Below are 25,336 nucleotides of genomic sequence, written 5' to 3'. Positions count from 1 at the left end.
ACTGAAACCTGGAGTGAAATTTTCCATCTGGATTGTGGAAAAGGTATACTGCCCTTCTTAAGGACAATGGCACAACGGCAGCTGCAGTTTGGCAAGTCAGGTCAAAGGTGGACCCCTTTAGTCCACCTTTGCCCAGCTAGTGTACAGAACACCTTCCTCCAGAGACTGTCCATCTCCACTGATGGAAATGAATCAGACTGAAGTGATTGATGGGTAATTCTCAGCTCTGTGAGATTAACACAGCTCTGTGTGCGCTGCCTGTAGAGCAGAGAAAGAGAGCTCAGGAGTCTCTCACCCGTTCCAGGGTGACTGTGTAGTCTGGCGATGTTACTCTGCATGGGACGACCAGCTCGTCTTCAAACATCACTAGTTTAGTATCATGTGTTGACTCGACAAATGGGTTTTGGCCATCTGTTGGGAAATAAATAAAAGCAATTGCGTATAAGGTAATAGATCATTTCCAATAGCATTAATATGAAATACTCTTCTTTCACAATACAATACAATCATGGGTTAATTCATATTTACTTTCTTTTTTCCCCTGAAATAATCATTTACATTATCTCATTGTAAAAAAATGCATTTTTTTAAACATGTTCATAAATAGATACATGCATGTTATATATAAAAATCTGACTCATTGGGAATTCTCAGTCAATTTTAAATAATGACAACCAGAATATCCCTGAAGAGCACAGCCAACTGAACCCTTTTCTCCAGTTCTTCAAAGAAAACCCTGCTGCACTCTACTCTTTGAGAATCCTTTGCTCCACAGTGTTGCCATTCACCAGTCTGAAAAGAGCAGTGATCTTCAAACATTCGTGTAGCATTCGTGCAGAGAGCTACACCGGCCACATCCAGCCTACAGACTGTATGTTTTCATCATCTCACTCAGAGGGGTTGCTATTAGCAGAGACAGCACGTAGTTTTCAGTGCCATTAGTCTAAGGCTTTGCTTGTTAAAAATCCTTAATAGGGTGTTTTAGACAAAGTCGTCTTATCCCTAGACAAATTTGCTCTCTATTTGTTGAAAAGTAAAAGAGAGGTTTAAGGGCATAGTTTTACCCAGGGACAACATAGGTGCGGAAAAGAGAAATTATGTTTATAGCTTTTTTCAGCTGAATTTTTATATGGAGTAAAGGAAGGGAACACACTTTTGACTGTGGAGAAAAAGGTTTTACAACTTTTCCTGTGGGCATGTTTATGATGTACGAGAAAGTTTAAGTGTAAGGCTTGAGAAAGACATGGCTGACAGCATTGAGCCACAGTAACACCCACACTTGAATAAACGACAAGTTCATAAACACCCAATTAACAAAGAAACTGCTAGATAAACATACAAGCTCAGAAAGGGATTTTGCATTAAGGTCTCACTGTTAGTTCGTAATACAACCATGCGCTTTCTTCTTTATTCCACAAATGTTTTAGGATGTAGGGGAAATTCTCATGTATCTGGTATGGTGCTGCACGGTGACAGTCAAATGTTCACTGCCACATATTTCAAGACCAGAACCCAGCACAGTGTCAGACAGCCTTGTCAAGTGAAGAATAATGGCCTTCATTGCTATTCAAGTACATGAAACTCAGCACAAAAGCACAGAACTCTTTGGTTTAATGTCATATTGAGCATTTGCACTTCAAAGCTAAATACATGTACTTCAGCGGTGCCAGTGGTTGCTTTCTTACCCTTGAGGAGAAATAGATATTTGAAATGAATTTAAATCAGCTTTCTGTCCAAACAACTCACAGACTTGTAGAGCGTTTAAGAAAAGAAACAGTTTGGGAGGGGAGGATATTGTATGTCACGTTATTGACAATAGCTACATAATCACTGTGCTTTTTATTGCTGGTTACTTCAAAGACCAAGGAATGCATTAGGAAAATAAATACTGTAGGAACTGTTTTATAGAGCCCCTGGACTGAAAACACCCAGGCTGTGCTCCATAACGGTAGGAGCATAATTTGAACAATAACCATTGAAGCCTTGTAACAAACGGTGGGGTGGGGACAGGGAACTACACCAAAGTGAGCGAGCGGGAGGGAGGAGAGGCCATGAGATGAGGGTTCAGTGCAGCGCAGAGCTCCGGCCAGGGCTGTCGGCACAGAACCCAAGTGACCCAGTCCAGGCTAACAACACCCTCTCTCGAGGGGGCCAGAGGTGCTGCAGTGCCAGTGCAGATGTGCACTGTTTGACTTGAGTTAACGCACAAGACAAGCTGTCGACTGCAGCCGCTCTGTTTAAGTGGAACACAACATTCAATCCAATCTTTAGCCATAAACGGTGGCAACTAAATGTTGAAATGTGACAAACTGTTTATGCCAATGTGACGAAAACCTTGAATTTTTTTTTCTGTGCACCCTGCAATGTTAAGCCGAGCAAACTTCTGTCTTGCAATCTAATGAAACTCAGCAGTGATGTCCTGTGCGCGAATGGTGCTGGTTCTGGTTCAGGCTGACAAGACAGTTTCAGCTCCCAGAGCAGGTCTCTCTTTCCCTCGTGTGTTTGTTTTACGTAACATGAGCACAGCTGATCGAGCCACAGCAAGGCCTGTGACCCCTGCAGGAACAGACGCACAATTGTATTTCAGAGTTACCATAACTCTGCAAATTAAACCCCTTTCATTTTCACCGGGGTAAAGGTAAGTAGATATTGGAAAAACCTTTATTAACAAACTTCTGTCGTGTTTTCAGAGAGGTAAAAATAGCTAGAGATTGCAAAACCTTTTATTACGATTTGCAATATGCTTTCATATTTGCTTTCAATATGCTTTCAATTTTTAAAGCTTGACCTGACCTATCCTATGCATTCTTCTGTGATAAACGTTACATTCCTCCCGATTCAGACACTTTGCAGCTTCCACAGCCTGTCCTTGTTCTTTTTTTGGCTCGTGACACACTGCAAGGCAGCCTGTGGGTCACGCCACGCTGGTGTGCGAGAGAGCGGTGCCAGCAATCGGGGGGACTGAGTGCTCTGATGTGTCAGGCCCCTGGGGAAACTGGAAAAACAGAGGAATTGCAGGAAATAATAGTCAATGACCAGGGCTTCCGATATAATCACACTCCCGTTCCGAAGTCGAGAAGAAGGCTGTGAAAAAATGAATGTCTTCCTCTCTGCTAAGGACAGGATTCCTTCTGAGAGCCTGTCAGGCTCCACTCAAGCCCAGTAAATTAGGCCTCAGCGTGTGCTGCCATACAACAGCAATTAAGGACAATCAGGGCTCTGGCCTTTTTCGCTCAGATTTATTGCTTTGTTGTGGGTTAAATGAGGTGCGGAATGGTGCTTTTTTCTGTTTTTTTTGAAAGGCTGGAATACTTCCAGGTCTTCTATCACGCAGGAAGACGTGAGATTGCTCAGTGACCGAAGTTCAGTCCCAGCATTCAAAGAGCAGTAGCAATCTGGCTTTGGCAGCAGCGCGGGCTACAGTTGTGGTCCATTAAAATCACAGATGCCTGCACTGACGAGAGTTTGATTTTAATTAAGATCATGGAAACAAAATAAAGCACACAAGTTTAAGTGCATTCCTCAGCCGTCTCAGCAAAGTCATTGGCCACAGCCCTGCTCTGGTTCATAAAACAAAATTTAAAAGAAATATTTGTCACATGCTGTGAGTTATTCAGTCTCTTTGTATGATTAAGGTCCCGGGTGTCCAGATATTTGACTGCAAAATTCCATCAGTGCAAAAAGCTTTATTTTATGTTCCTAACCTTTGACACAGCACTATAACATAGCTCACTCATCACTGTTATTGGAATCTTTTCTGTCATGTTTTTTGAGCTGGATGTACTGTCCTCGATGAGTCCCTGTAGGCAGAATGCTTAAGCTTCCAGTTTAAACATTGGGACTACGTTCCTGCAGCATTGCTCAGACCATATGAAAGGCACAGGGAAGTGCAGAAGAGAAAATCAAGGCAAAAAATATTCCACTTATCTCCATCACATGGAAAAGGACGCAATCGAAACTATTATGTTGTATTTACACATTTTATGTTAAGAATATTTTTCCTCTGTGGGAAGCTCACAATCTTACGATCCTTTGCAAAATATGGCATTCTAATTTACTCTTCTGACATTTACAAGGAATGGGGCAATATATTAACTGGGAAAAGATCCATCATTTAAGACTGCGTTATCAATGTTGTGCTTGAATTGGGGCTAACATGACACAAATGCAGCGAGATTTTGCGTTACCAGTGAGTGAACTGGGGATATGCATGTGCCCGTGAGAGATCGTACCTTTCACAAAGAGGTATGTGCTGCTGACTCCTCCCAGGGCTGTGCCTGAGTAGTGACAGGAGTACAGTCCAGTGTCGTTGTGCTTCAGGCTGTGCAGTGTCAGTTGGCTGCAGTGGGTGTGTCCCGCACTCTCGCACGGCTCTTCCTTGACCTCAGCCCTCCCAGTGCCCACATCCCTCAGGGCGGGGAGCGTCCAGGAGAGCCGAGCCTGGCCCCTGTCAGACAGAGGTTGCAAACAGAAAGGTAGTAACCAGCGCCGCTTCGGACTGGAAAACCACAACCATCCTACAGCACGTGGAAAGAAGACCCAATCTCAAAAAAAAATTGGAAAAGTGGAAAAAAAATTATGTTGATAGACATTCACCTTTGTCACACGCCCCGAAGTTTTTAAAAAAATATCGAAATACAGACTTCTCTGTTTTTGCAATGATCATTACGCAGGTGACCGTGGGTACTGCTTTGTAAGAATGATTTGAATGTGACCCACTTGAAAAATGTCGTGAAGCAGCATGACTTTCACGTGGGAATATTACTGTAGGTTGAGACGATGGGCTCAAACAGCACATTTCAAACACAGCCGGTCCCAAAAGCTACATTATCTGATCCCCAAGGAATAGAAAAATGTCCTGCATACCCCTTGCCTGTGGTTCAAATATGACAAGGCCGAAGTTAAAATGTCCAAAAACATGCCCAATATCAGTAAGGCTTTATAACACATTGCCTTGTAGGGAAACACTACGCTGGCTTTCTTGCAACAGTTAGCATTCCTCACATGACTGAAAAGTGATGCAATCCCATCTCTCAAGATTGCCTCGGATTTAGAACACGAGTCTTCATCATGTCAGCGCTGTGCACTTCCCAGCGGACAGGCCGGGATGATGAAGCTTTTACTTCACCAGTGTGGACAACTTTGTTATTTCACTGCCTGTGTGGACATAAGCTAATGGAGCCCTTCTGCTTCTCAGTCCCTGACTGCTGTGCATCTCTTCTAATAGAGAAAGAAAGGTAAGGTCTGTGCCACAGCCACAGCGGCTCATCATGGCTTCTGTCTATAGCATCAGTGGACTAGAGAGCAGTGCGCCCCAGATGGGACATTGAATTACCCCCAAGCAATGGTGGTCTGCACTCGTACAGCTGGGGGGCTCTGCTGGAAACAGGGGTGAAGCACCTTGCTACCTTGCTACAGGCACAACAGCAGTGTCTGCGGGAGGGCCTCGAACCCAGAACCTGCCAATCACGACTCCAATGTCACTCACTACACCAGACTGCCCCCTTGGCAGATAAGGAAGGAGGGCCTGCCCTCCTAGTAAAGACAACTCGCAGCTGCACTTAGCTGCACACATCAGAGCTGCTCTCTTTCCTCAGCAAAGAATTTCAGCCACCCTCGTATTTAGCAGGCTGCTTACTTGCACTAATTATCCCTGAACTTTAATAAGGAAAAGTTACTAAAAAAAAAGTTAATAAAAATCACAGCCTTTATGGTATCTGTGATTGAGACCAGAAAGCAAGAGCACCTGGCTTTCAACAAGGCCAGGCTTCATGCTGGTCTAAATGAAAATGGTGAACCTGCTGCTTTTATGAGTGAACTCCAAACCGAACAGCTTGAATTCTACATGAGGTCATGCAGGAAGAGGCCTTAGATCTCCTGCTGTTTTTTCATATATACTGCACTTGTTTTAATTTATCATCCTGAATGTTTTCAAGGATCTGAACGGGGGAAAAAAAAAAAGTGCATGATTCTGAGGTATTGTAAAGACCAGAAGGAGCTGGTCGCAAATTGCAATCTGTTGCCCCCCATTTGGGAACTGTGATTGGATGTGTGAAGCAGGAAGAAATCATTGAAGAGATTAAGTCAATTTTGCTTAGATACAGCAAAATAAAAAACTATGTGCTGTATGTCTATGTAGTGTATAACAGTACACTGGAATCATGGAGATCTCCCTCTTGAAGAACAGGGAACAGAATTGTGTCTACTTTGGTAGATAAACTGCCTGTGAGGGAAGAGGCACCACTGTCTTGTTGTCTGTGCATTGCAGAGAGAATGATTTTGTGTGAGCACTGTGCAGAGGTTGGGGGTGGGGTTCTGCCGTACCTGCAGGTCAGTGTTAGGGAGTCCCCAGCTTCACGAATGTGCTCCTCTCCTGCTGGGAACAACTGGGTTGCGGGCAGTCTGGGAAAGTCCACCAGCCCTGAAAAACACAGACACACACCCTGTCAATGCATGGAGCTTTCAAGTTCTACTACAACACACTTCCACACACTGCGATTTCATTTAAATCTAACAGAGGGATAGACTATACATGCTGTATTTGTTATCAAGTATCTGATGCATTCTATCTATTTATCTCCAGCTGTAATTAAAAAAATTAAATTATTCTTAATTTATTTTTGCATTTTTATATCATCAATGATTTCCTGCTAAGATTTTATCTTCTTATGTTGTTTTGATTAGGTCCATTAAGTTCACATCCGGCTTAATAAATTTCAGGTCCTGCCTAGGTAGGACACAAAGCGATAGAAATGACCAAGTCATCTGTTTTATGAAGTCCATGTGTTGTGATTCTGGCAGGCAGCTGTCTTCCTGCTGAAGAACGCCCTTACTCTGCCTGGTCAAGTGTATCAGCAGCTGTGTGATCTAAGCTGCCAAGAACTCACTTGACCTTTGTGAGCATATATAAAACAAAATGTATACTTTTCAAAGAATGTGTTAAATACCCCCCAAAAACATTGCTCTTCTTCCTTTCTTGCTTTTTTTTTTAAGTGTGAGAAATTTTGTTTTCCTCCTTAAGATGTGTGATACCCCGCACAAATTCCACCGCGCTGTTTGTAACCAGGCTTTAATCCGAGAGAATTAATGATGGGAGAGTGCCCTCTGACCTCTCTACACTGCTATGATCCTGCCGTGACGAGATTAACCCCGTGAGTGGAGGTGGTGGGGCTCATGACCGAAGAGTGGTCGACCTCTTGCCAGTCTCCCTGAACCCCTGAGCAGCAGGACGGAGTGCACAGTCGAGTCAGCTCCCAGCCATCACCCCAGCTCATATGCACCCACTATCAGCCTTCTGCTAAGATCAGAAACTCCATGTAGCCAGGAGCACAGCACGCTCATGTTAAGTGCAAAAGTGCAACTTACAATGTGCATGAGAGAGATGCAAAACGAGTAGAATTTGTGCTATCAGTTCACAATATGTTCATGAAAGAAGCTGCCACCCTTTGTCGGGACTAGAGAATGCTGAAAGCTGTCCGAATGGTTGTTTATTCCTTGTAGCAGGTGGTCTTTTTTAAGCAGAAAAAGTGATGCCTCCTCTAATAGTACAGTCTTGATATCTGAACTGTTACATTTCTGATTTTTGTGGTGTTTCCTCTGTCTTCAGCCGCATCACAGGTGAGGAGGATGAGAGGCGTTTCCACCTGGATTGCAGGCACTGTAATTCAAACCACGAGGCAGAGCTTCAGACAGAGACAGGCTGACATCTGCTTTCTGCAGTCTCGGCTTTGCGTTCAGCATTCTGCTATTAAACGGCACATATTGTTAGAGCCCTAGCTACCGTATACAGCGGGAAAGGGAAAACGGAACAGGATTCAAAACATAACATCTGCTCGTTGCCAACTCAATCGGAGGGTGACCACAGCTAGACAAGAAATGGACAGGAAGGGCTCTTGCTCAATTTACCAGTGAGGTGAGCAGCGATGTCCTTCAAATGCTGAAGTGGGCTTCCCAGAAAGGTTAGTCATCACCACAGCCAAAGAAACTCTACGATGAAGTTCACGTGAATTGTTGTCCAGACAAATGTTATTTGCAACACACTTCATTATCATTGTGCCTCTCACTGCGGGACACAATAGCATTGCTTATGTATTACAGTTTTCCACCCATCCCAGTCTGCTATGCTCTAGCCCTCAGGGAGCTGGAACAGCTGTATTCCAAGAATGAACTAGCATGCCAGCATTGGCACTTCATACTTGCTTCCTGTTGAGCTGTTACAAAACTATTGTTTTCACAGCCAGAGATTAGTCATGACAAGAGGATGTCTTATTGGCCTGTCTGCTGCGATCACAGCTCTTTATAGATTTAGCACTTCTGACAAATGACACTCAGGCCCTTGTTTTCCTCAACCTTTTGAAGCAGATTAAGTTGTACACTTGAAATACCTAGTGATGGGGTTGCAAGAAGAAAGAGCCACGTGCTCTGACATACCAATTTGTGAAACGCGTTTCGTACAATTCCATTTTGAAAGTGCTGGTTTGTGGATTTATAACTTACGTTCTATATCACAATATAGAGAGGCTACACATAATTGGCACATGCTGGTCCTTTGCCTGTAAAAGAAACCAGCCATGAAAATTGGTTACCCAGGGCTCACATGTTGAACATATGTTTTATATAATGTATATTAGTCACGGGCTAACTTGTTATCCACAAATTGCTCATAACATGCTGTTTGTGCCTAGGTCGTATTTTGGATTTGAAGAACTGCTTGCGCTGCACAGTGAGGAAAAATAAACTCCACGGAAACTTCCGGAGTGGGGTCAATCCTAAATTTATGCTCAGAGGCTCGGAGCAGGTGCGGATATCAGGTGCAGTGGCTGCCCCCCTTCACATCCCTCCTGGGACGCAGGTTCACCCCCACCACCACCACCACCCAGTACTTCCATAACACAGGGGCACCGCCTCTGACATCACAGAGAGGAACTTGGCCCCCTCCTGCTTGCCCTGCTGCTTTCCAGACAAGATCTTCTGGAGCAGGGGAAAGCCGACAGCAGCCCACTTTTTTCCTCCACCTCTGCAGATCTCAGAGATCCCAGCCTCCCCTGAGCAGATGTGCGTGCATTCCGAGAGCGAATTCCCCAAACTGGGCTTGCTGCCGAGCTAGAGGAGGCACAGATCTGCTTTCCATTAGGGGCTGCAGATCGAAAGACCAGCAGAACGATGGAGTTTGCAGGAGCCCTTGTGGCAGTTGTGAAACCTGATTTCGATAATAGTACATGCAGTCCCATTCATAACTCCCAATAGCCTAATTGTGGGTTAATCTAATGATATAATATGGTTTTCAAAAAAGGGGAAAATATTCATTATACCACACTGAGAGCTATAACGTCTTATTCCCTCAAATATTTTTTTTTTATTCCAGGACTGAGAAATGTAGTGTGTAGTTTAGATCACCAACATACACATTCAATTTAACCACAGGTCACTTAGAAAAAAAACCCGACGTGTATATGGATATCATTGCTTAAAGCAGGTTGGAGAACTGGTGGTTCCACTCAGTATTAGAAAAGTTTATTTAAATTGGGATGTACTATTTTAGGAACTGCTTGATTCTCCCTTTTGAAACAAGGAAGAGGAGAAGATTGGTTCAGCGCCAGTACGTCAACACTGCTTCATGAGAGCACTGCTCTGCAGATCAAGACTTGCGGCCTGAAATAGGACTGTTTGGCATTTGCTCTTGATACAGTAACGCGATGAGTAATTATAGGTGATACCGAGCAGTAGGTCCCTTGCAAATGGACTGCAGAAGCCTCTCTCTGCCCGCCCGAGGAAATCCCATGTCACAACCCCAAGCGTAGTCGGAATAATTTACGGAATTCCCTTATCAGCATGTTGGTACAGGACTCGCTGTGCTTCCCGTCTCTGGAGCATTCCCAGTGAGCACGCCACAGGCCTTGGCATGATGGATGAAGCAGCCTTCGGAGTGGAGAAAGAGGGGTTTTGTGTCCTCAAGGTAACAGTAACAATAAATACACACTGCCAGGTGACCTTTCTGAGTTCAGAACAAAAGGGCCCAAAATAAGCTGGAACACTCCGAAGTGAAAAAAAGTGAAGAAAACAAGACTCCAGAAGCACAAGGAGAACAAAATGACAACTCCATTCGCGCTTGTTTCCCGTTCGGGTCTCTGCAGTTTGAAATGCGGTTCGCAGACATTTCTTTCCTGAAACACGGAGGGCGTTGTAGGAATGCTGCGCTGCGCTGTTCGCCTTCGACAGAGGTTTTGCAAAAATCAGATCAAGGGTTTGATCAACGTTAAAACCATTAAGACGGATTTTGGCCTCACGATGGGCCCAGCCCCGGACGAAAATTAAGAAAATGATTGCAAAGCAGGTTTGCGCAGCCTTTCGATTGGGTCTGAACAAGGGGCTCGCATGGATGTTTCTAATGGGCTTCCAATCTGCGTTTGTGGGCTAACCTGCTCCAGAAGTATTTCTCGGAAGATTGTTTGTACGGCAAGGGATTCAAGCCAGACACAGGCAGAAGAGAAGCAACGTTTTCTTTGTGCAATTCTGCTGTCACCCAGAAGAGAAACAAACACCTGCAGGAACAGAGCACGATAACGCCTCGCAACTGTGCTCGCTCCTGTCATGCAGCTTGCCTTCTCATTTCACAGCCCCAGGAGTGCTCTGCCAACAGCAGGGTTAAGACAACACCGCTGAGGAAAGATTTACTAGAGCGCAGATTACTCTTCTGAGATGTGAAAACATACTGTGCTCCCACGCAGAAATTCATCACACCCAGAGCTGAGGCCTCGGGGGGCTGTACAAAATTTAACCTGCTATTAAAATGCAGCGCTTTATTGAAAAGAAGCACAGAAAGAGACTTTTTCAAAGAAGACTCACACTGGCTACATCGGCACAGAGGGCTTCATTTATAAACGCACATCTGTCTGTGAAATTCTGCACACTTGAAGGCTGAAACGCTGCATACAGAAACGATGTAATGATAAGGTAATTACCGTGTTATTACACAACACCGGTCAGCAGGAATTGAGCAGTTGCTGAAGAACACGAATGTTACAAAGTTGGCCACTCAACCCATCTAGCCTGTTTGACAGCAAGCATAATTTATTGATCAGATCGCATCCATTTCTTAAAGGAAGAATGGATATCTGCTTCAACGAACATGGCTGGGTAGCTTATTCCACTCCCCTTCAACCCTTTGTGTAAAGTGCCTCCTGTTCTCAGTTTTAATGCACTTCTATCAGGTTTCCACTTGTTTTCCCTGGTCTGTGACTCCCTGTTTATCATTCTGTAGACAAGAGCCTGGGTAATGTCTTATATAAAATATGCTACCATGATAAAAGCATAGTAAAGTTCAGTCAGATCACATAAAGGCATTATTAGTTAACTGGCTGGATGCCTTTTTCAAAGCATCTTACTTGTATACAACCATGTATTTAACTGGAGCAATATGAGTGAACAGCTTGCTCAAGGGCACAACACCTGTGCCCTTCATGGGATCTGAACCTGCAATTTTCAAGTTCTAAGCCCAGAGCCCCTCACGGCTGCAATGAACATCTTGTGACCCACGACTGGTTCATCCTTATAAGACAAGACTTTTTTGCAAGGCTATGTTTTCATTAAATCTCCTTTAGCATTTTAAATCGACCCCTGTTTTGCTTTAATATTGGATATAATCCACGTCTAAGCCAAGCCTCACCTCCGAGGGGTAGAAGGTATTGCTTCTCAGCCCCGTAACACTGTACTGACAATTTTTCCATCCAGAAATCCCTCATATGCACAGATGAAGGAAAGACGGGGGAACTCCAGTATGAGGTCTGGACGTATTTCATAACAGAAAAACTCCTGTCTTTTTCATTGCACATTAGAAAGAAGGATAAAGGAACCATGCTTTTGCAGCTTTTGCATTCTTTTCATAATATCTTAAATGGAAAGTACTGTTGGCACTGAAAACAGTGGATTTCACACTGTCGGTGCAGTGCAAAACCAGACACCTTGTCACCTACTGCATCCTCACGGTACGCAGGACAAAACACACTGCAATATCCCCCTGGGAAAAGTCAAGTTGTGCTTATCTAGTTGTGTAAGCTTTCACAACAACAGGACACTGCTTTATCGTTCTTCAGCTATTAGAAGCAACTTCAAACTCTGAGTGCTCGCTGACTAGTGAGTTATTTTCTCACCATCTGTACAAAGTGTCAGATCAGACCTTACTGCCAGAGAAAACCCTTCTGGACTGACAACATACTGTACTTTAACCAGAGCTTTAGGCTCTAGTGACTGCTGACAGAATTCAGAAAGTGACTTGTTTACTGTGATAATCCCTGTCAAGAAGACATTACAGAACAGAATTTCTGGCTACAATAAATAACGTTGGCATTACATGACTACGGACAAATATGCTGCATTAAAGTCAAACTACCTTACTTCTCTCTGGGAGAACACGCTCTGTTCCTGGACTGGACTGGATTCAGTGAACTTGGATCAGAAGAAGGACCTGTAGCACTTCTCCTCTCTGGGGTGTCGGCATTCATAGCATACTTTACCACTGTCTCACTCTCCGACTTGTGTGAATCGCTTAGCCTTTTGTGCTGGCCTTGGGAATATTTTGGTCCCCTCCTTTCAGTGCGGCTCAGACTGGTTCGATGTGTTCTAACCTTGCGGGACTCCTTGCATCTGTCTAAACATCTCCCCCTGAGCTCCGGCTTCAGGAGGGCCAGCCCTCCTTCCAGCCCTCATGTCTTCCAGCCCTCATCCTCTTGCGGCTCAGGGGGGGTGAGGGGGCAGATCAGCTTCCCACCCACGTGGTGCCATCGGAGATAAGAACTTCAGGAGCACGACAAAGGGAGTCTTTGTTCAGGTGCAGGCGTACCTCCCGGTGCCCGTGGCCTGGACTGTTGACTATGATGTCCAAGGTGACTCAGATTTTTAAGTCCCTCACAGATAAGATTTATTGCTTTTTCATGATGGACTTCCAGGTTCATAAACCTCTTCAAGGCCTGAGGCCAATCCGTCCCTGCTGATACGGGCAGCTACAATCCAGAAGCAAAGGACGCAACGTGGCAGCAGGTCCGTCCATTTTCTCTCAAATGCTTCAGGTCACAGGATAATAAGGAGGAAACTTTTGATTTTTGTGGTACTTTGATCACAGCTGAAACCCAAGAACAACCGGGCAGTGATGCCCCCGCCCAAATAACAAAATGGACGCTCAAGAGACCTGCTTTCGGTTTGCAGATGTGGTTTTGGAAAATATGTCTTTGCTTCTTCGCTGGCTGAGTTTGAGTCTGACGCCAGACACAGATTGTTTTAGTGTGAATCAGCGATCCCTGTTACAGGCCCAGTAGATGTGAGCTATGCATTCTTCCTGTTGTAGGAAGAACAGTTTCCTTGTCCAAATGTCTCACCTGAATTGATGTTAATGTCGAACCCACAGCAGTTATGACTGCCTTATAACCTCTTTCTGTTTCGATCGTGCCAACACCAATAACCGTTGCACAATGCCAACCGCAACAGCGTGCATCGCAACAGAGCATTAAGCAGGACCTGAGCAAATTCCTGCAAAATCACAGGTGCTCACATCTTTCTGTCAAGTGAAGCGCACACACGGTTTTTGCTTTCTGGGCAAACTCTCCTTCAGCCGAAAACAACAGCAAGCACCCTTCAGAAAAAAAAAGCTTTTGGGCCTCGGAGTCGTGTCTGAAGCAACGAGAAATGTGCTCATAACGAAGTCATTTGAGCTGTATCTGTTAGGGGGTCGTTCCTAACCTCTCTGCCTGGGGAGATGAAGGAAGACGTGGTAAAGTAATGAGGCAAAATTACACGTGTATTGCCGATATTTAAGCAGCTGTGACTGGAGTAAAAGGGAGTTAAGAGAGATTATTGACCCCTTTAAGGCACTAATGAATCCAAGCTGAATTTCAGGGCCCATTAATCACAAACTGACTGGTAACCTTTTGTAAATCCTGTTGTGGTGGAGTTTGCACATTTTTTGTCTGTGAAAATATAACCTGTGTTTACAATTATTACAGGTTTAATTAACGTGTGTTTTTTAGCTTTGCACCTTGTAATTCTTTTACAAGGCGGGTACGTGTGTGTGTGTGTGTAAAAGAAATAAGAAGGCAGTGAAATAGAGCCAGCTCAGCCTCTGTGTGGCTGTTTGCCCACGGCCCTATAACCATGGCTCTGCTATATTTGTCCATGTGTCTCAGGGCGCCTGGTCACCCGGTGGGGTTTTCTGTCATGAGAACAGCATCACCTGGGCTCCTGCTGGGCTCCAGGGCCCGAACCACCGCAAAACCCAGAGGCTCACCTCCCTGCAGGAAAAGGGGGTGGACAGCGTGTTTCATGGAAATGATCTCTGGGGCATCAATGGACTCTTCAGACCTCCGCCAGCTCCTGGGCCTGATGCTCATGGTCTTGGGCTGGAGCACCCGTGTGCTAACGGAGAGCCACTGGTCTGCATGCGCCCCAAAAAACAGCAAACGGAGACGCCCAGCCTCTAGAAACTCTGAAGCACCGGGACCACACATCTGGGGGCTCCCGGGCCTTTGATTCTGACGTACGAAACACACGTTGGGTTTTCACGTCACTTGCTTCATTCAGGCGCGTTTCTTTCTCCGTCCCCGCCAGCCCAGGGCCCGGGCAGTGCAGCGGGTGGGCGGCTGAACCGCGGGGAAACAGGATTGCTTCTCCTCCCGGCCGCCGGCGCAAGACGCGCGACACAGCAGCGCAAGCAGTCGGGGCTCGGCCGGGCGCAAGGAGCCCAGGGCCGGGATCTTTGCTCAGGTAGCGGGTCACACTTCCTTGACCTCTGCAAACAAGAACAATTCCAGACCGCCTCCTGCCTCTCCGTGCACTTCCTCCCTGTGCCTTTCCCACGCTCGCCAACAACAGAGGAACATCGAAGGAAATCTACTTGGAAACGCCATAGACAAAGCAAGACGACTGAAAATAGCGGTGGAGGGGGGGGGGGGGGGGGCTCGCTGCGCTTCCTCTGTGTGGAGCCAGCCCTGCCTGCGCCTGACGGAGAGAGGGAAGGAGGTGGGGGGGGGCGCATCGGCCTGGTCCGCGCAGGACAGCGCACCGCGCGGCGAAGAGCCCGTGGTGTCCAGGCTCGCGCAGGGACCGCAGGTGCGGCCCCCACCGACTGGAAACAATGGTTTCTCCCGTCTTGGAACAAAAACAATCCTACTGTCGCGTCTCTTACTGTTCTAGAAACACCAGGCTGGTATGGAAAATCAATTCCTAGTATATTGCTGCTACGGCTACCTGTGGGTTTTAGGATTTCCATAATGGGTGGTTAATGTGATTGTACGTATTTTTCCTCTCCCAAATAAGCTGAAAAAGAGCCGTTAAAAGATTAAAGGGGAATGTGTAGTTTATTCTGGCGAAGGTTTGCAGGTTAAAACCGCCGCATTGAGAGCACGCTGACAGAGCTCTCGCGCTCTTTTCCCGGAGGTCCCTGAAAAAAAAAAAACCCAACCCTTCGAGATTCCGTTTTCCCGCTGTTTCCAACGCCAGCCCGAAACGGAGACTGGGAAGAAGACACTTCCAAGGCGGGAGGGAAGGCCGAGTGAGCCCGCCAGACGCTGGGGGCCGTGGCGCGGCTGTGGGCGCTGACACCCGCTCGACGGAGCCGCGCTCAGCCCGAGCCACGCAACGTCGGACAGTGAGGATCCCCGGCATCGAACTTGGAAACCAACGTTTGATTTCCAATGAAAGATCGCAAATGTGCTCTTAGCTTTTTTTTGTGTGTCAGGAAGGGAAGAATCGTGAAATGAAACAACGTGCATTCGCCGCACCCTCACGTGAGCAAACCCCCCCGTCTTACACTGACGGGACAGAGGAGGTTAACAAGGATCTGACGCCAGTAGCCACAATCCTCGAAGTCCGCGCAGCACACCTCTTCGGAATAAACACGAGCCACGGGACAGAGGAGAAACCACGTACTGTAGCAGCCCGCGTAACACTCAGAGAAGTCAGCGCGTTCTTACACAAAGAGTGGTGGGAGGGTGGAACACGCCACCCAAGCCATGCAGTTGAAGCCGTGAGCCTGGGTTCTTTCAAGACGCAGCATCCGGGTTGGGGTACCTGGATGAGATAGCTACGGCCTCCTCTCGTTTGCAACGCTTTATGTGTATAAAAAGTGGAAGAACACTCCACCTACTGGACACAATATGAACTACACAGTACCAAGAGCTACCTAGGAGAGCGAGGTGCGCTCTGAATCCTGTGTGTATAGGCAAGATGTTGCTCTGGTTCAGTCTATAAGAACTTTTGTCAATGGATTCGAAAAAGCCTTTGGACCAGCACGTATCCCCTCAATCCAATTATAACTAAGTACATTTTCAAAGATACACTATAACCCCCGGGGAGCAACAGTCCATTGTAACACACATAAAAACCGAATCTTTCAACTTAAACCTCTTTCCAGGGCACATCAGCAGGTTGTTAATCACAGAGCAAATTAATTAGTTTGAGCTGTGCAGCTCAGCGCTGTCATTGTCACCTAAAGGCGCTAATCTTCTCCTACCTCTGGCTCGCACTGATGTTTTTCTGTAAGTTGTATGTTATTTAACTTGTTGCTGCTGCTGCTGTTCTGTGTTTATATTTTTGGCGATTCCTTTATTGTCTTTGTATTGGAACACACATGCAAATAAGCATTTCACTGCACTTGTGCATAGGACAATAAACTGAACTGAGCCATTGATTAATAAACTGAACTGGGCCATTGATTAATAAACCGAACTGAGCCATTGATTAATAAACTGAACCGAACCACTGGTTTGTGCGGGATATCGCAGAGCGGGGATCCGAAGGGCAACGGCTCTGAGGCGCGTGAACTGCAGCCGGTCGCGCATCAGCGCCTCGTGTTGGTCCAGCGGGCCGGTACGCGCACGCGGTGGCTCGCGCTCCGAGGACAGCAGCACCGCGAGCCCGGTTGTGTACACCGACGGACTTACCGCTCACGCACGTGAAGCCCAGCAGCAGGGCGAAGGTCAGCGCAGCGCAGACCTCCCAGTTCATCCTCCCGCCGGGCTGAGCGCCGCTGTCGTCCAAGGATTCCCTCAGCGCCTTGCCTCAGATGCTCCGCAATATGATGCGCACAGCGGCTGAATGCCAGTGACAAGATCTGAGGTTTTTGTTTTGTTCTTAATCCAAAAGGTGAGATAAAAACGCACCGTTGTTATCCTTCAACGTAGAGCGCTCGGAAGGCTGCGCTCAGGAAATCCTCGCTGTCCACGAATAGCTCTCAGGTTTTCCCCCGAAAAGTTTCTTTTTTTCTTCAAAGCAGCTCCATAACAGCGTGATGGTGCGGCGCCGAGCGGAGCCCTCGCGTGGGCAGCCGTGCTGTGGCTCGGGGGTCGCGCGGGGGCAGGTGCCGCTCTCTCGCCCTCTCGGGGGCAGCGTGTAATGGAGAGCTCCTGAAGAAAGGTGTTTTATCCTAAAAATGTCGTTTACGGGCAGAGCGGTGTAGCAAAAGCAGCTGGACTCTTAGAACCAAGTTTGATTGCACCCAGCGAGCCAAGGGCACGGGGTGTTCTAAGAATATGTTTATCTCTGCCCCAGCGCAAAGGCGGATGCGAAACTGCCCTCTTTGATACGATCCCACGACAAGCGCCTCGCTCCGTGACACACGCTTATTCCACGAGTCCCCTTCGCTTCCCAGAGAAAGGAGGCAGGAAAGTGAAGCAACAGTCTGCGCAGTACAGATTTACACAGTTCACACACACATCTTCTTCGGTGGGGTCTCCCTCTTCAGGTTTTGGGAGCTGTGGGCTGTTTGTTCAGGACGGAGTCCTTTATAGTCCAAAACAGAGGAAGGAGGGGGACGTCACTGGAGCTGGAGGGGCAATCGCCGGCACTATGACATAACACCGCTCGCTGTGGCGGAGCAGTGCTGTTCCTGCCCTGAGCCCGACTGCTCGGCTCGCCCGCTCAGAGGACAGACGCGTCCAGTCACACACGCCTCGCAGCGCGCAGAGCCATTTCTTCTCCTCTTGCCCCCCCGGCACACATACAGTATGAACCAGCCAGAGCCCCTTGTCTGAACGTGAAGGGTACCATTGAAAAGACCAAGTAAATCCATAAAATAAAACAGGGAGAGAGAAAAGCGCTCTGTCGCTCGGGGGCTCGGCTGGAGCTCGCGCCAGCCCCCTCCGCCGCGCGCGCCGGCGGCGCAGGTGAGAGCGAGCCCCGCCAGGACCCCCCCCCCCACCACTAAAACGAGACATCATCGGTGTAAGGAAACAAAAAAAAGACACACGACCCAGAACGACTGACGGCACTTCGAACGTTTCATTCTGAAGAGCCGTTTCACCCTCTTCACGAGATCGGCTGTCGTTGTTTCTTTATTGTGTGTCTTTCTCTAGAAACACCTCTCGGGGTAACGCGTGCTGGAGGGGGTGATGCAGAGACCCGAAGGCAGGCGTTTGCGGATATTTTCGTCGTGGGCTGCGACGGGTCTGCAACACTTCGCCACGCCGTGTGCAAGCCCGTCCCCGCGAGTTCAGGGGACCTGCCTTCCACACGGACACTTGACTCCCTTCGTTTCTTCAAAAGAAGGAAAAATGTTGGAAAGGGACCCGCAGGCTGAAAGCAACTATTCTTGAAAATCTCCTATTGTTCATTCGCTCACACGAACGGTTGGGGATCCGACATCTCCCACCTCTTATTCCAAAACGGTTAGGTGAGAGTCGGGGATTAATTTAGACCAAAGCCCTTAGGATAAAGCCTTTATTTTTTCTTTTACAAAAAGGATCTCCTGCTTTTGGAAGCTCACAACCTCCGAACATCTCCGGAGGAGATCTGAAAGGCCGCTTTGCTAAATTGCACACTAAGCAAATAAATAACGTCGAGATCTGAAAGAAGAAGAAGACATTTTTGTATCCAAATATCTAAAATAAATATTTGCGGGGGTTATTTTTACCTGTGGAAACAGGATGCGCGGCTTTTTATATCACTGTAAATAAACGCTCCGTATCCCCTCTCCCCGAACTACGCCCCTGCGCCGTGGAAGCTAAACCGGCTGTTTACCTTGATGATTACAAATGGGTTTAGCAGCAGGACAGCGTGGTGCCAGGTAGGACATCCTCTGTATCTGAACATCCTGCTGCCATTTCCCCTGCCCACAAGACGAAGACGTGACCGATTTTATTAATGGGAGGGCTACTGGTTCCCAGCACCGCATTGTGCCGGACGGCGCTGATAAGTCTCTCGCAGAGATTACTCGCGTAACAAAAACACTTCCTTCCCCGGAGTGTGCTCTGCACGGTGGGAGAGCGGCGATACAGCCCCTGTGGGAACTCGGGGAAAACCGAAGATAAGGAACGTGGGAATGACGGCTCCTCTTCTCGAGTGGGGGTTCAGCTGCCGCCACCCTGACAGGGACCCCAGGATTTAAGCTGACCCACCCAGGGCCCCAGCGCTAACCGCTGCGCCGCGGTACCGCCCAGCTTGAGCAGCTCATCGGTGTGAAATAGCTGCGGATTGTACATAGCAGGCTGTGGTTAGAATTCAGCACGAACCCCCGGCACATGCTAGATTCCAGGACCCCTCTTAGGATGATCGTTTGAAGAGCAGCTGGAATTTACCGAGCGAGTCTGTACATCACTAAGCTGCGCAAGTGTATTTACACAATATACGTCTCACCTGTTTCTGTACTTTAAAAAAAACCAAAACAGCTGAGAGATCAATAGTGTTATCAATTCAATGATTGTAACTAAATGGAGAGCTGGGATGGAGTAACCCCCCCCCAGAGACACAGGGATATTCCAGGCCTGTGAATGGGAAACTGGAGACTCCCGTGGGGAAACAAAACAGGGGAATTGTCTTCCCTTTTTATATCTTGTATCCTCAGAGGCCTCTCTTGCAACAACAGGGGACCTCTAACAGGGACTGAAGTGTAAAGTGCAACTCCCGAGTAAACACACAGTCACTGTGCTTCCTGAACGACCAAAGACAGGAGCATGTCTTTCAGCAGGACAGATCTGTACGCCGTTCGCTGCTCAGGTCAACAATTTACTGCAGCATGCAAAACATTTCAGATCTGATTTACAGCATAAACTGTGTCCTCCTCAGATGCTGTCGGTCTGATCTGTGCACGGCAAGCATAATCTCGAATGCCTCATTTGAGAGAGATTTTCATTCCAATTCAAAATGTAACTCCTGAATGGGAAACATTACACAGGGTGCAAAGATAAGAGCACGGGAGGGATATTGTATCCCTTATATCTTAGTCCCTAAGATTTAAACTGGCACTTCCTTGATTTTGGATAAGAGCCAGCAGATAACTTAGGTACTCTGAAAAAAATGAGCACTCAGACTTACACCAATCATTGTGTGTATATTCTTTCACCAGCTTAAAAGATAAAGTTTCAGTTATGGTTACCACTTACATGACCTCAACTGATTTTATTATTATTAAATCTTGTTTCTAAAAACACAAAAAAAATGGATTTGTCGAAAGTGAACACACTGACGTGTTCTCTGTGTGCAGCTCAACCATATCTTACCATATCACAAACTCGATCCTCTGCGCTGAACGACAACAACCACAGAGCTTGTCTGATGTACAGCATCTTTTAGAAACTTCCAGAAGTACCCAGATCAGCGAAAGAGGAAAAAGACGCCAGTTATTCAAGGAGTAACTTTGCTGAATTAATTTGGATCAACACTGTCAAAAAGGTCAGTCTAAGAAATACATCTGGAAATGCTTTGAATATAATGCCAACATTACATGCAATAGCAAATGCAATGTATATAAGAAATATATACATTTTTGGGGGGGCTATATGTGTTCCTGTCAAACTCTCAACACTCAGATTATTCAAAAGCACAGCCCAGCACAGGCATTGAACTGGACTGAGTGATGAAAAGGGGGGCAGTGTGGTAACGTATCACCTCGAGAGACATTCATTATTCTTGGGTTTCAAGGTCAGCAGTTTCCGTGTAAGAACCTGGGAACACCGTTTTCTCACAGTCTGGTCTGGGCACATTTCTGAACACGGCTGCGTGGCCCGAACTGCCCCAGGGGCGAGCCGAGAGAAATTAGACTCTCTGAAACAACAGCAATCATCCCGTCCATCCATTACCGGAGAGTTGTGATCCCCGGTGAGGGTGGCGACGATCCGGAGTCGCTCCCGGAAGCACGCGGAGGGAGGCGGGAGCAGGCCCTGGAGCAGGCCCTGTTATCCCAGCCGGCACACAGAACCTGTCCCAGGACCAGGAGCGGGGGGACAGCAGCGCTATCGGCCGCCAACGGCAAATTATTGTTCTACATAAATGAGTAGGAATATTTAAAAACACGCATTCCAATTTTCAGTGCATCGATTTTTTTTTTTTTTAGAAAAACAACATGATTAACATGCTCCTGTTTCTCTTTGGGTTAAATTGCCCTTGGAGGGGTGTTTTTTTTCCCGTGATTAGGCCCTCAGCTCCCTGCCAGTTCCCCCGGGACAGCGGTGATTGCAAGATAAGACTGAAAGGCGAACAATTGGCGGAAGCCGGGAGCTGAGGGGAATGAGCTTCAAGACGTTTTATTTTAGAAGCCGGGCTGCGAAATGCCATTTAGAGGCTCAAACAATTCTGCTCGCGCAGCTTGAAGCCCTTCCTTTAATCCGACCACGCAGCTCACATGCACAAACGGAGCGTAGCAGGGGCAGGACAGCCTGGCTGCAGGGAGGCCAGCAGACGCTGCCTCCCTGTCCGCGGGATATTCTTCAGTAGGGAGCAAGGGGAGAAGTGAGCAGCTCTTGAAGGGCCATTACTTTGCTATTGTGCTTAAATGTCCAGAAGCTGTTTCGTAAACGAGCAGCGATAGGTTTTTACTTTTCACTAAATAATGTCAAGCTTCTCCAAGAGCAATAATAAGCTAAATGTTTACTCTCGAACAAAGCTTGTTTCACCAGTTTGCAAAGATTTTGGCATGCCTGCTGAATGTATGTCTTATACACGTTTCGGCCTTTGTTTAGAACACAAAACTAATTCCTTAGCGAAACACCCAGATTCCTGAGCCCTTCTTGGGTTGACAGATTTTGACAGTGTAATTCTTTTCCCATTAAAGAAAACAAACCTACACAGTATAAGAAAAATTGAGGAAATTTAGTAATTCATTCCATGTGATGCATACTACCAGCATATATATTCTTCTGTTTCCCACAAAGCTGAGACTTATTAAAAATAGTCTCCTTCAAGCATTTTTGTAGAATCAAAGCCAGCCTTTCCACTTCTGTCATAAATGAACGGTGCTAAAATTGTAGCAGAATGATGATCTCATTGGTTTACGGGCTTTTCAGTGTAACCTGTTAGAAACCCACTAACACACAACCTCGGCCGCCTGCAATAGTTTTAGTACCTACGGCAAACGAGCACAACTAAACCGAGAGTAATGCCCAAAAAGACAAACTTGTGTTTTTCATTTCTGATGTCGTTTTTGTAGTCCCGAGAATCAATGAGTGGAAGTTATTAACTGAAGTTCGGGAAGGACAACAACGACAAGTCAACCTCACTGAGCTGCACCTGATCACCATCATCACAGAAACTAGCTACATGAACGGAGCTCGAACACCCCATTCATCTCCAGCATCCCTCCTCAACCCATCTCCATCCCTCAGCTGCCCCTGGTCACTCCTCTCTGAATGGGGCCCGAGTTCTCCGTCCTGCAGCCCAGCAACTTCATCCAGACATTCCCAGTGCACCTGCAGTGGCTCCTGCATGTCCCCTAGTGAGATCAGAGTGCAGGCGGGATGGGTGCCGGTCTGCTCCACCGGGGTGACTCACCTGGCTGAGCGAACGGCAGGCTGCCCACGAGGGGGACGCTGACAGGACCCCCCTCCCTCTTCTCCCCGCGAGGGACGAGCCAGGAGCTGCTGCAAGGAAGGGTGAGGGTGCGAGAAGGGAGGTGAGAATGGAGCTCGCAGGTGGGAGGAGCGGGGTATTTACTGTACATGTGGGCAGCCGGAAACAGGCAAGACCGGGGCTTGGCCTCCTCCTGAGCGTCGGTTCAAGACTACACCTGGTGTCTGAAGCTCTAGCGTGCAGCTAAGAAAAGGTTCAGTTTCATATCAGGAGGGGAGGTGGAGGGGGAGGGGCTTCTTTTCTTCTGATACCTGCGAAGCTCAAAAGCCGAGATGTGCCACCGAGCACCAGCACAGATGGCACAGGCACAGGCACAGGCCTCAGGGACGATCACAGTGCCCCAGCGTCCAGCGGGATTGGGTCTGCCCTGATCTTTGCCCCCCCTGCCCCCCCACCCCCGCCAATGTGAAAGTCACACCCTTACCGCGCGAAGCCATACATTCACGTGCTGTAGTTCGTGTTGAAGTTATAACAGCAAGCAAATATCTCTCAGCTGGAAACAAGGTCTGGACTCTTTCAATGACAATCTGTACGTGCACTTAACTACACACTTAACCCTACAATACAGGTACAACGGTACTCACACAGGGCCAGAGCCCAGATTGACACAAGAAATTACATTTGCAGACCGAGGGCGGAGGAGAACATCAAGTTTCCTGTCTCAGTTCACGTTGTATACCTCATCTGTCAGCACCGGTTCCCAACACTTCTCAGACATGAAACGTATTTACACGGCTTCGCATCGAAACAGCGATAGTTAATTTGTGTCCTTTATGTTCTCCCACAGGCGTACCGGATTTTATACAAATAGTTCTGGGAGGCATGCGACGCCAGCATCATTTCCTCTGGTGTAAAAAAAAAAACAAACACAACTGGCCAAATGAATGACCTCTGGTCGACAGACACGATAAATAGGCTGGGCCTCTGTCAAAAATATTCTAACAATTTCTTGCTCAACCAAAGAAAAGCAGCCAGAGCTCAGTGGAAGAGCTGACAGTACAGCGTTTTCATTTGTAGACGGCAGAGGAGAACAATGGGCTTCTTCAGCGCTGATGAGATGAATGGAGTTCGGCGTGCGCCAAACTTCAGCAGAAACATTTTCCATTCTGTAGTCTGCTGTCCTGTTACTTCCCCAGCCTGTGTGCCAGTTATCACCCATTAAAAAAGGTAACAAGGCACTACTGGGAGCTTCTTAGAGTAGAAGGGTGTGGTCTGAAATTCAGAACAGGGTGTGTGCTGTCACGGAGTTAGCTGAGTCTGACAAGTTATAACACTGCGGAATTCTAATTCTATTCTAATATGATCTAATAATAATTCTTTACATATATATATATAGCGCTTTTCCTGACACCCTGCTCATAGCGCTTTACAGGTCATGGGGATCCCCCCCACCCCCACCAGTGTGCAGCCCCACCTGGATGATGCTCCAGTCTGCTCCCCACACACCAGCTCTCAGTGGGGAGGAGCGCAGAACGATGAGATCAATTCATCATTCCACAACCACTCCACACAGGAGCCTTGATGCGAAACTGTGAACGTGCACAATCACAGCTGTCAACTCATAAGTAATCTTAGCTCATTGGCTAACAATGATTCTGCTCGTCCAGTGGCTATTCAGGGGCGGTGTGGTGCCTCTGTGGCTCAGGATCTGCGCCTCTGGCTGGAAGGTTGCTGGTTCAAATCCCATGGCTGGCAGAGAGATCTTACTCCGTTGGGCCCCTGAGCAAGGCCCTGAACCCCAGCTGCTCCAGGGGCGCTGTATAAATGGCTGACCCTGCGCTCTGACCCCCAGCTTCTTTCTGTCTGTGTGTCTCATGGAGAGCAAGCTGGGGTCTGTGAAAAGACACATTCCTAAGTTGTATATGGCCAATAAAGTGATCTGATCCACTGATGAGCAGCAGGTCAAAGCCTCTTTGCTCAGCAGTGCCTTGTGAACAGCAGACCAGTAGCTCCTACAGTGACAGATGCTTTACACACGCCAGGGAGAATTATAGTCATGTTTTCAACGGCGTTTTTATCGATCAATTCACGCGACTCGAAACACGGATTGGAATGAAAAGACTTTGTGAGTTGTGAGTTCTTGCGGAGTTTTTTTTTGTCAAACTCTGGGATTTAGCCAGAACAGATAACACGGGATCGAGCTCCCCCTAGCGGCGACTTGGATACAGACGGTTTCTCCGGGACAATATACCGACAACAGCAATAATAATAATAATAATACAAGTAATAGGTTTATTTCATGCTGAAAAAGAGAAGAAAGAACACACAACGTTTCGGCCGTGGAGCCTTCTTCAGGTGTGAATAAACCTGTTACTTGTTCCTCTACAGCCTACGGATGCTGACGCAGCTCCCCACCTGAAATAATAATAATACGTTTATAACCTTGGATAATTTCTAACATATAATTTTAAAATTATAATGAAGATATAAGCTTTTCACAATCAGTGGAATTTCGGACCAATATTCATGGAAGCCGGTTTTTTTAGCATTTAAACTTTAAGGGAAAGCGACG

At 47.1% G+C, this 25,336-nt stretch overlaps 1 protein-coding gene across 3 annotated transcripts in view; it reads right to left on the bottom strand.

Annotated features, from left to right (window-relative positions):
• Positions 1–17,763, bottom strand: part of kdrl (kinase insert domain receptor like) — a 60,993-nt gene extending 43,230 nt beyond the window's left edge. For 2 of the 3 annotated variants that reach the window (XR_015924962.1, XM_088597321.1), the window contains exons 1-4: positions 14,276–14,528; positions 6,325–6,421; positions 4,233–4,447; positions 296–411 (exon numbers count right to left, since the gene is read on the bottom strand). Coding sequence is in view for 2 of the 3 variants with exons in the window: in XM_088597321.1 (XP_088453447.1) it covers positions 296–411; positions 4,233–4,447; positions 6,325–6,421; positions 14,276–14,495 (648 nt within the window). In the remaining variant the exon portion in view is untranslated. Of the gene's footprint in view, positions 1–295; positions 412–4,232; positions 4,448–6,324; positions 6,422–14,275; positions 14,529–16,928 lie in introns of those variants that run through there. The other variant, XM_088597322.1, reaches the window with a different exon arrangement.
• Positions 17,764–25,336: the final 7,573 nt, after the last annotated feature.

Source organism: Lepisosteus platostomus, chromosome 10 (genome assembly GCF_059453375.1).
Source record: "Lepisosteus platostomus isolate fLepPlt1 chromosome 10, fLepPlt1.hap1, whole genome shotgun sequence".
Lineage (NCBI taxonomy): Eukaryota > Metazoa > Chordata > Actinopteri > Semionotiformes > Lepisosteidae > Lepisosteus > Lepisosteus platostomus.
The sequence above is the reverse complement of the archived record's forward strand: the minus strand, read 5'-3'. Positions and strand labels throughout refer to the sequence as shown.